General features: G+C 42.9%; 1 protein-coding gene across 5 annotated transcripts in view; it reads left to right on the top strand.

Moving 5' to 3' along the window:
• Positions 1 to 12019, top strand: part of IRAG1 (inositol 1,4,5-triphosphate receptor associated 1) — a 161387-nt gene that overhangs the window by 122390 nt on the left and 26978 nt on the right. For all 5 annotated transcript variants that reach the window (XM_055317900.1, XM_055317897.1, XM_055317899.1 and 2 more), the window contains 4 exons: positions 4760 to 4790; positions 7192 to 7332; positions 7800 to 7931; positions 10194 to 10335. In XM_055317900.1, the coding sequence (XP_055173875.1) occupies positions 4760 to 4790; positions 7192 to 7332; positions 7800 to 7931; positions 10194 to 10335 (446 nt within the window). The remainder of the gene's footprint in view (positions 1 to 4759; positions 4791 to 7191; positions 7333 to 7799; positions 7932 to 10193; positions 10336 to 12019) is intronic.

Below are 12019 nucleotides of genomic sequence, written 5' to 3' on the forward strand. Positions count from 1 at the left end.
GTGCCAGAAACAAGTCAGAAGCAGGCTGCATCCACAGCTGGAGGAGGGTGTGGGTTGGGCCAGTTCATCTCAGGGAAGGCAGAGAGGGGCTGTCCAGAGGCAGGAAACCAAAGGAAAAGCACTACAGCACACTGAGAGCATGTTTACATGCTGTGTCTTTTGGTGTTTGTAACAACCCAGTGAGGCAGAAATGGAAGATTTTATCTTCAGTGAGGGAAGAGGCAAAGCAACACGCTAACAAGTGACAGAGTCAGGAATTGAATTCAAGGTGGGCTGATTTCAGACCCAATGACTTTCTATCTATACCAGAGGCCTGTCACAAGTACCAGAAGAATCACTGGTACCCTTTTGTCTGTAAAGGAAAAGGCTGGTGAATAGTGTGATTGGCTCCTTTTTCCTCAGTAAAGGTAAAGATAATTAGTATCATTGGAGCTCACCTCCAGCTAATTAAATTCTCTCAGCTTCCCCAGGGTAGGGAAACTGAGCTGTTCTATCTTCTTTGAGTAAGTTAATAGCCACTAGCTACCAACCATGAGGCCAGACTGAGTCTGCATGGGCCTACATGGTCAAGGAAGATCAGCTTCTGAACATGTGGTCCAGGCTCTCAGAATGAGGTCAGTAGCTTTCATGCATTGTGTCAATTGCCATATTGCCCAAACTCCCTGCTTCAACCACCAAACCAGGCTCTCTGCTCCTGGCCTTGGGTAAAGGCTGTTTGCAGCTTAGGCCCTTGGCTGGACCCAGAACTCCCTACCCTTGGTTTGGGGCTTGTGATAGATAGGCAAACAGTTGCCCAGCAGAAGGAAGCCAGAGCTTCAAGATTCCTTCCCCTAGAAAAAGTGTGGAGAAATTACATTTGAGTTTTAATATGGGGTTGGTTTCATGATCTATATGGGCTATGTGAATTGGGACTGGACCATACCACGAAGGAGCTCATGGAGTCAACAAGTGGAATGAATGCAGTAGAAAACCCAGGTCTGGAACCCAAATTAGGGACATAGTCAGTGGTTGATTAACAAGAGTGTAGAGGACATGCCACTGAGTCAAACACCAATCGGAGCAATAAACAGGCATTAATCGATAAGTAGTCATTGAGTGCCTCTTGTGTACCAGATATTAGAATGGAGAACAAGCAGACACAGTCTTTTTTTCTTATGGCACCTACGTTCTAGGTGGAGAGACAAATATTATTCAAGTAACTAAATGAACAATTTCAGATAGCAAAACTGCTAAGACCAAAGGATAGGCACATACAGAGAATGACACAGGTAGATGTACCAACATTGGTAGATGGTCAAGGAAGGCCTCTGTGATAAAGTAGTAATTAATATGAGACATGCAAATCACAAAATGAAGCCATTCATGAAAAGATTTTGGTGAAGACATTTCCAGGCAAAAAGCACAGTAATTTCAACAAATGGTGCTAGGATGATTCAATGCAAAAGAGTAAAGTTGGAATAACTTTAACCTCACACAATACACAAGAGAAAAAAACAGATGAATAGTATTTCATCAAAGTTAAAGACTTTTTGCAGGGACACCTGCTCAGTGGTTGAGCATCTGCCTTCGGCTCAGGGTATGATCCTGGAGTCCCTAGATCGAGTCCCACATTGGGCTCCCTGCATGGAGCCTGCTTCTCCCTCTGCCTATGTCTCAGTCTCTCTCTCTCTCTCTCTCTCTCTCTGTGTGTGTGTCTCTCATAAATAAATAAAATCTTTTAAAAAATAAAATGAAAATAAAAATTTTTATGATGCAAGCAATACCATTAAGAAAAAAAATCAAGAAAAAAAATCAACCATCACTCATCAAACCCACAGAATGTGACAAAATATTTGCAAATCATGTATTTGATGAGTGATTTGTTTCCAGAATATACAAAGAACTCTCTAACTCAATGAAAATATAACTAATTTGTTTTAAATGGTAAAGTAGACATTTATTCAAAGAATATATGTGAGGGGTCAATAAACACTGGAAGGATGTTCAATGTCATTATTATTTAGGAAATTGCAAATCAAAATGTTTATGAGATATCATTTCACATCTACTATAATGGCTACAATAAAAAAGGTAGACAATATCTAAATATTGGTGAGGATGTGAAGAAACCAGAGTCTTTGGTAAAGTAGTGTAGCTTTGGAATAACACTTTGTCAGTTCTTCAAAAAGTTAATATGGTGGGGATCCCTGGGTGGTTCAGTGGTTTAGTGCCTGCCTTCAGTCCAGGGCGTGATCCTGAAGTCCCGGGGTCAAGTCCCACATCAGGTTCCCAGCATGGAGCCTGTTTCTCCCTCTGCCTGTGTCTCTGCCTCTCTCTCTGTGTATCTCTCATGAATGAATAAATAAAATCTTTCTTAAAAAGTTAAATATGGAGTTACTATATGGTCCAGCAATTCCACTCATGGGTATATAACAGAGAGAAATGAAAATATGTGTCTACCCAAAAACTTATACATAAATGTTCAATAACAGCATTTTTCATAATAGCCAGAAAGTGGAAATAGCCCAAATGTCCAGTGAATGGATAAATAAAATATGATATATCCACACAATGGAATATTATTCAGCCATAAAAATGAAGTATTAATATATTCTACTACATGGATGAACCTGAAAATATTATGCTAAGTGAAAGAAGCCAGTCACAAAAAGCCACATGTTGTATGATTCCATTTATATGAAATTTCCAGAATAGGGACATCCATAGAGTGAGAAAGTAGATTAGTGATTGCCTAGTGCTGGGAATGGGGGCTGGGGGGGTTGGAGAGTTGATTACTAATGGGTACAGGGTTTTCTGGGGGGATGATGAAAAGTTCCAAAATTGACTATAGTGATTGATGGTTGTATAATTCTGTGAATATATTAAAAAAATACTGTGTTACAAATTGTAAAGGGATACATTTTATGGTATGTGTATTATATTCCAAATAAAACTATTACAAAAGAGTGGGGGGCGGGAGGAAAGAATAGTAAATGCAAAGTCCCTGGGGCCACAGTGAAATGTGTCTGAGGAACAGAATGGCCAATGGGAGTAGGGAATGGGAAAAGGAAAGTCTGGTAGGGGCTGGTTCACAGAAGACCTTGATTTTAGTCTAAAGGTCTATTTATGGGGGTTTAAATTCTGAGGCAGGCATTGCCATCCCAAAGTCTCATTTGTACACCACAAGCTGGGCTTCCTTCTTTTTTGGAGGCTCATGGCTCTGCCCCCTGGCTCTCTCTACCAGTTCATAAGATAGAGCTCTCTGCATCAGGAACCAGCCATGTTATGTGGCTTTTTAAAACTTAAATCACACCTCAAGTCCTCAGGGCTTTGCACATTTAAAAAAATTGTGTTCTATGGCAAAAAAGCAGAAAATGAATTATCAAAATAGTAGGCTTTGTTATAATGAATGTATATTTCACATACCATCCAAATAAAGCCAAGAGTCAAAGGCAAGCTCAATGAGTTTTGATAAATTTGTTTAAGCAATATGTGTTCTATATGACAGTCAAGATTATGTTGGCTGACCCAACAGAGGAAAGGGCTTGAGGGGTGGGGTTGTGACAAGCATTGTAAGCATCAAACATCTTTTCAGTTGTTTGTTCCATGTTCTGTACTCTGCTGACTTGATGGCCATGGGGTCTTGTTGTCTCATCCTCACAGGAAGGCTCTCACAGTCCTTTGTCAGGGGTGAGAATCAGTCCCTTGCAGAGATAACTGACCCCTACCTTTGCTCTTGGGGTCCCTCCACACCCGTCAAAGGGAGGAAGCTGTGTTTCCTGAGAATCTTATCGATGGCATGCTCTGTTGCCAAGTCCTGTGACGCTGGTAGGACCCCTCCCAGTCCTCCCACCCCAGTACAGGAAAGGGCCCATGCATTATTTACATTGTCTGGGTTTCAGAACAGGACTAGCTTTAGTCACCAGCAAGAGCAGCAGCAGCAGAGTGAGTGTGCAGAAAAAAAGACTGTTAACTGTGGGAACCACACATGAAGAGGAATCCCTCGGAATGACCTCTGTTCTGGGTGGGACTTTCTTGCCTGGTCTCTAATTCTAACCATCAGAAGAGGGTCCCACTGTGGAGAAGAACTCTGGCCTTGTATTCGCTGGCCCACATGCACTCTTGTCACAACCCTTAGAGACAGGAGGAGGGTCAGGCTTTGCAGACCTAGGTAGCCCCCCCCAAATTATAAAGGCCTTCAGATGTGTATGGTTTATAAGTATGTAGCACTGCATTTTCTAAGTCCTCACAGTAAGCCTGTGAATTAGTCATAATAAAAGCTAGCATCTCTTGAATGCCTACTCAGTGTGGATGTCATGTATATACAAATATGTACACATATACACATTTATACATATATACATATGTGGATGTCATGTATGAACATAGACACACAAATGCATTTATACATACATATGTATGTATATATATTTATTCTTTATAACACTCCTACAAGATAGATATCACCATTTTAAAGATGAGCAAACTTCATAATAACTTACATAACTTGTCCAAAATCACAGATAGTACAGGTGCTGTTGGAGGACTGATGCCAGGATCTAATATTTTCCACCACACAAGGAAGTGTGTGGAGTCAGTATCCAGGCAAATATCTCATGGATTACAATGCTCACACAGAGGGTACCTGCATCTTTTCCATCTCACCAATTCTTCTTACTACATTCCTGGAAATACATGGTCTGCTGGTTGTTCAAAATTACCTTTTACTTTATTTCATAGGTTGGATATAGTTCATTTGCATGTCTTTTCTTTTTCACAGTGCCCCTCCGCTCACTGAAAAGGAAGTTGAGGTAAGTGATTCCAGTGCTTTATGAAATTTAGTGCCTGGGTTTGACTGGGTTTATTGAAAACATCCCCTTCTCTATCCCCTGCACCCTGACAATTTTGTATAAAAATGAGAATGGGTGACTGTGAGGTAATATGGAAACTGTAATCAGCCCTACTGAACTGCTGAGACTCTCACCCCAGGTAATGGAAGATTTTGGCAAATATGGTCAGAGATGAGTAGGTAGCTGGAAATTCCACATTTTTTTCAAGGGTGGTTTATGCTCTTTAAAATAATGACTTAGATACACAAAGTTAGCTAGGAGGCTACAGAATTGAATCAAATTTATTTCAAAATTATTAACAGATGGTCAGATTTCAAGTTATCAACTTTGGTCCAGAGGAAGAAGGTACTTCCCTTCTGAGGATTCCAGACATAAGGAAGGTAGCTCCAGCCAAGGTGGGAGGCTATCCTGTCAACTCACCAACTTCCCCTGATTCCTCCATTACTCCCCACTCAGGGCCTCCTTGTCTCTGTAGAGATGCTATCCCAATGGGGTTGGTGAATGAGCTGAGAGGAACTTGTCTGCATTTCATTCTGCTGAAGGAGTAGAATAGATGGATAAAGAGAGTGCATCTCAGGTGAGGTGGTGAGGACCTCTGATCCAGCACTAGTTTGTTTCCAAGACAATTATGTTGGAGTTCATAGAAGGAAGGGAGTAGAACATGGATGAGTTCAGGAATCTCTTCACTACAAGTTGTAGGATAAAAGGTCTTATAGTCTTTTTAGCAGGATTTACCACTGATGATAAGAAAATGAACATGCCCTTCCTGAGACCCAGTGGACTGGATAAGCAGAGGAAGACAGACTATGTGAAGTGTTTGCCAGAGATAGCAACAATTACCTTGCACACAGATACTGCACTTACAGTTCATCACACACTCCTATCCATCCTTTCAGCTGATTCTCCAATCAGCACAGAGAAATCAGTAGAACAGGAATTAGAACAAAGGAGGAAGCCAAGTGATGAAATAATTTAGCTAAGGTCCTATACCAAGTGCTTAGCAGAACCAACATTTAGACTCAAATATTCTGACTGAATTTAGGACTCTTTATGTCACACTGCTATGAAGGGGATAACCCAGGTCTAGAAAAATAAACAATGAATATTATTGATAAAATTGGCTGGACTAAGGCTTGGGTAGGACAGAAAATCCCCACCCACTGACAATGGTGAAGATGGGCTGTGTGTGTTTGTTTAGTGGCCAGCTCCTATCCACAGATGTATACTGACACAATCAGCACTCAGCATGATGACAGTAGCACAGGCTTTGAAATAAAATAGTCTAAGGTTGAATCCTGGCTCTACTACTCCATGTTACCTTGAACAAGTTAATGACCTCCCTGGTCTCAGGCTCTTTACCCACAAAGTGGCCATAACAGTACCTATTGCAGAGGCTTGTTGTGGGGTTAAATGAGCCAAGGTGCACAGAACCCACAAGAGTGCTAGTACAGAGTAGATGCTCAATGAGGACTAGCTCCCAATATTGCTGTCATTGTTATTGGGTCAGTTTGAGGCCTTCAGTTCTCTCTCTGGAGATGTCTACCCACTGTGGGCTATATCACATGAATTCAGAAGTTCAGAGAGTTAGCTCACCCCAAGGGTATAAATCTGCTATCACTTGACTCAGGGCAAATGAAGGATGTATAAATGAAGGCTACTGCCTCTTCCTGTGTAGAGTCCATCTGTCTATTTCTCCTCCCCGGTAGTTTCCTATTGTGCCAAGAGTTTCATGTTTGCTCAATCCACCTTGCAGTTTCATTCATTCATCCTGCATTTTTGGCACGGAATATTTGTTCCAGAAAATTTCTCCAGACAGAAGCATATTTGGCCTTATTTAATCTCCTGGCAGCTTCTTAAAGCTGCTTTCCATGTAGGATCCATAACACTCAGGCAAGATGCTGGTTGAAGTTTGCTTTAAGTCAACAAGGCTTACATTTTAAATGGAGTTTCTTTAAATACAGTGGTTACACGCAAAACCTTCAAATTTCACGTGCAATAAATCCTAGCATGAATCCAAACTGCTTACACAATCAGCTATGTTGGCCTGAGTTTACCTACACCTAAATACAGGATGTTATTTTCTTAAAATTCAGGAAAAAGCAAAGTGTTATTCTCTTTTATTATTTTTTAGTAAAATGCATTTGGTCTTCTAGTTCTGGAAAGGACCTAGCATGGACCTCAGGTTACTATTTCACTGTCTTTTGTGTAGTTTACTGTGAAAGGAGGATTTCACTTGTACACAGCTGCTTTGGTGACTGGTTCTAAGTAATGTTGTAAAATACTCATGCAAGAAACACATCTATGATCTTGTTTCCTGTAATAACTCCTCCTAGCACCTCTCCTACACTTTTGTTCCCAACAGAACGTGTTTGTACAACTGTCCTTGGCCTTTAGAAATGACAGCTATACTCTGGAATCTAGAATTAACCAGGCTGAAAGGGAACGCAACCTAACAGAGGAGAACACAGAGAAGGAACTGGAAAACTTCAAAGCTTCCATTACGGTAATTGTGGAGCCTGATGGGAGAATCCTTGGAGGGGGGACTGTCTCCTAGGACTATGACAGGTGTCCTGCTTTTCTCAGTCGCCAAGTAGAGTTTCCTGACATGAGAAATCAGGCCAAGGCCCTGAGTCAGACAGTCTTCCTCAGAGAGCTTGGAGGAACTAAGGCAGAGACCTGAAAGCCTGTTTACCTCAGGGCTATAAGGTCTGAGCCCTTGGCAGCTTCTCAAGAGGAGACTGGATGACCTGGGATGGCAAAGGGACTGAAGACTTGGACGTGACTCCTTTCTTTCAGGTCAGGCAGGTATAGAGTATCCACACTGAGTTTCTCCATCTCCAAAAGGTATAGCTCAGACCCTACAGTTGCCACTCTTTTCAGCTAGTATGGGGACCAGGGCTTGTCTTATGACAGCTCAAGTCAAGTCTTGGTATGTGAGGTCCCCAGCTGATGTACCTTCTTACTTCCCAGTCCTCAGCTTCACTATGGCACCACTGTGAGCACCGGGAGACCTACCAGAAACTGCTGGAGGATATTGCTGTCCTGCACCGTTTGGCTGCACGCCTCTCTAGCAGAGCTGAGATGGTGGGGGCTGTCCGCCAGGTGAGCCTCCCCAGCTCCCAGCCCTCTGACTAGCTCAACTCTGCCCACAGTAACTAGAACAATAATGTAAGCAATGACAACTATAGATCCCACTTACTGATGGCTTCCTCTGTGCCAGACATCCTATGTACATTATTGAGTATTTCTGGTGGACCTCTAAAACCTTAAGGTGGTTCCTTGGAAAAAGCTTTCTGTGGGCATATAAGTTTGGGAACTGCGATGTACTATCTTCCATTCTTGGAGATTCCTAGTACATATTGGCATTCTCAAGGCATTGAGAAATCCTATAGTAAAGAAGCCTTTTGAAAACTTTACCTGTGTATTTCTTAAACGTATTTGAATGAAGAACTATAAGATACCTATTTTCTCATAAAATACCTATTTAGCTTTCATGGAACTAGTATTTGGCAAAGATACTTTAGGAAAAACTGCTTTGTTTCATTTAATCCTCCCAGCAACTCTGTAAAGTAGTATCTTTTCCCCACAATGAAGATATGAAGTTTCAGAAAGGTAATAGCACTAGTAAGTGGCAGAGCTGGGGTGCAGAGCCAGATTTGGCTCCCTCTCAGCCACTTGGAAGTCCTAAAGCACACAGAGCACGGTCCTGATCCAGGATGGTGTCATGAGAGATCAGACTGCCTGAGGCTTTGTCTTGGCTCCACCAGCATTCACTGCTAGTTACTCAAGCTAGTTACTGAGCTTTCTGTGTTCCAACTTCTCCAACCAATGTGGATGATGATAGTATCTGCCATATAAGGTTACCATAATATTTGCAAAGCACCTAGATGTTATTATCACTGCTGCTAGTACCATGCTTGCCTGTCATGTTGCATTGGTTGCATCAGCAGGGTGTTCCTGAGGCAGAGCCTAGAGCAGTTCTTGCAGAATGAAGGAAGGACAAGCCACTGGGTTGTCCCACCCCTGTGTTCTTCCGGAGAAAGGACACCTGACTCAGCAGCACACCCAGGAAGTCACTCTGGCTAGGAGAAGCAACAAAGGGGGAGCTTACAGGAAGTGGCTGGTCCCAGCTCCTGGCTGCAGGGAATTTTTCTAGGGAATACACACTGAGCATGTCCCTGTGTGGCCAACAGAGCCCAAGCTAGGCTCACAGAGGGATCCAAGGAGGATAAGCAGAGGAAACTCTTCCTCGTTCTATATGGTCCTCCCAAATGGGTTTCTGGGCCCATGTGCTGCTAACGGCAGACTTCAGCCTTCTCAACATGGGTTTCCCAGCCTTTACTTCCATGTCTCAGTTCTCATCTTTCTCTCTGGTCCCACCAGACTGGTTCTAGTATTTCTCCTATCTTTCCTAGTTACACCCACTGCCACCAGTCTCACTCCTTTCAGTCTGGTCTCCTCTGGTGACCTATGTCACCTTAAGATATTTGATGGTTCCTCTTTTCCTTCAGAAAAAGTCCAAATCCCTTAGTCTTACATTCAAGGTCCTTCACTACCCAGCCCTAACTACCTTTTCTTTCTGCAAACAAACTCAATTGCTTGCCGATTCCTACATAAGTAGGATGACCTGTACTTTTCTGGTTATCCAGTCCTGATACATGCCTATTGTCCCAGCTTAATTATTTTTTAAGATTTTATTTATTTATTTGAGAGAGAGAGTACAAGGAAGGTGGAGGGGCAGAGGGAGAAGCAGGCTCCCCACTGAGCAAGGAGCCTGAGCGGGGCTTGATCTCAGGACTCTGGGACCATGACTTGAGCTGAAGGCACATGCTTAACTGACTGAGCCACTAGGCACCCCTAGCATAATTCTGAATAGCACCCCTTTCACTTTGCAAAGACTGCTGTCTGAAGAATAAACTGCCACCTAGGTACAAGCCCTGTGATGTCCTGTCCTAGGTACAAGACCTGTAATGGACCTTTGCTCTTAGGAGAGTCCTCTGGCCTGAATCTTTTTGTCCCTCCTGCCTATATCAACATGCCCAGATGCTGCCCACACCCTACATCCACTCCATTCTACCTCCAAGGAAGCTTGCCTGATCCATTCTCTCAGCAGATATTACTTTTCTCCCTCTCATCTCCTGAGGCATTGTGGCTGTGCTTGTTCTTGTCCTGCTGAATGCAAATGCCTCAACTCTCCTCTCGGCTCACATCACAGACAGCAAACTCTTAGAGGGTAGAGGTGCATCTAAGATTGGTCTCTGAATCCTTTTGATTTTCCCAGCCCAGAGGCTAGCTTAAAGCAAACAAGTAACAACAAGCTTCTCCTCCAACTGCCCTGTGTGCTTATGCTCTACTTTTCTGCAGGAAAAGCGTATGTCAAAGGCAACAGAGGTAATGATGCAGTATGTGGAGAATCTGAAGAGGACGTATGAGAAAGATCATGCAGAGCTCATGGAGTTTAAAAAACTTGCAAATCAGAATTCAAGCCGCAGCTGTGGCCCCTCTGGTAAGGAACTTGGCTCCTGCCCCCATTATGGCCCTGCAATGATGGTTCTAGGCCAGGATCACATTTATCAGTGCAGACTGAGGACATGCTTCTAGTTGAGCAAGCTCACTTCTCCTGCCCAGTGCTGCCTGTAAGGGCCTCATAGCAGTTCTTCCAGTATGCGTAGGGGCCTAGAACAAGAAAACATGAACACTCCCAAAGCAACTCCTGACACAGTTAACCACAGCATTCGACCACTGATATGAAGACCACAGGCTGCAAGAGCTCGCTCTACTTCATGAGAATGACAGACTCCAGACCTTACAGATTTTGTGCTTTGGGGCCAACACATACTAAGGAATTTGGGCTTTATCTTGGAAAGCATTAGGGATCCAACCACAGATTTCAGTCAGGGAAATGACATGTTCATATATGGAGTTTAGAATATTCACTCTATGTGTGACAGTTACATTAGTGCGATAGAGCCAGAGACAGGAAAACCCACAAAGCTGCTATTACAATAGTCCAGGTGAGAGATGAGTCTGGGCAGTGGGGTGTAGCATGAGATCCTGGTGAAAGGAGATATTGCTGAGATAAATAGCAGACTCAGGGTCAAGAAAAATGTTTTAAAGAAATACTCTTTAAAAAAGTGTTCTATACAATTGCTATAGGAGCACAGAGATGATTCTGCTTGAGGGAGTCAAAGACAGTTTTACAAAGGGACAGCATCTTTCAAAGTAAAAATAGGCATTCTTTAGGCAAGAAGGGGAAACCCATCCCAAGTAGAGGAAACTGTATACAGAAGGTACGGTTGGAATAGGAAGAGTATGAAACAAGGAATTTGATGTGGTTGCAGTGTAGAGAGTGTGATGATGACAGGTTGAAGGTAAGCCTTGGTAGGCCAGGGCCACATGCCAGGCTATGTTAATAATTTGGACCTTTGTCCTCAAGGCCATGAAGATGCACTGATGAGTTTACACCATCTAATACAGTCAGATTCTATTTTCAGAAGATTTCTCTGACTTCAGAGTGGACAATACATTAGGAAAGTGTAGACACTGAGATCTGGAGAGACAAGTCAGGAGGTACTTGCAGCAGTCCAGGAGGAAGAGGATGGTGCCTTGGACCAGGATCTCTCCTTGAGAGCTGCCGGGGTCTAGGCTCTGGCTGATGAGGATGGTGCTAGCTGGAGAAAACAGAACTTTTAGTGACAGGAATCCTTGTGGAATGCAAACATCCGTGTTACCAAAAGCAGGAGGAGGGAAAGTATAACAGATGGAGAAACCTTTATAAACAGGAGGTTTCACAAGTTTCCTGGGGAATATCAGTGACACTTTCCAGAGTCCAAAGGCAGTATACACATGCTCCAGACTGTCTGTTTTTGATCTTGGCAGCAAGACTCCTGACCCACATGTATCTAGGCCTATAGCAAACTGGTTTGACTGGTTTCTGTCAGTGTTGAGAGTTGGGGAAATTACCACCAAAGAAATCCTAATATGTGGGCTCTTGCATTGCTGTCCTGGAAGGAGCAAAATTTCCTATAAACTGCCTTATCCAAGATTTATGGAATGAACAGTTACCCATGAGTTTCATTCATTCATTCTAAGGACATTTATTGAGCACCTTTGCTGTGCCTCACATAATACTAAATATAGAAGTAAAAGACACGTGGTTAGTGAGATCCAAAGGAACCCCCAGCTTGTGT

This window comes from Nyctereutes procyonoides, unplaced genomic scaffold (assembly GCF_905146905.1).
Source record: "Nyctereutes procyonoides isolate TBG_1078 unplaced genomic scaffold, NYPRO_anot_genome, whole genome shotgun sequence".
NCBI classification, from domain to species: Eukaryota; Metazoa; Chordata; class Mammalia; order Carnivora; family Canidae; genus Nyctereutes; species Nyctereutes procyonoides.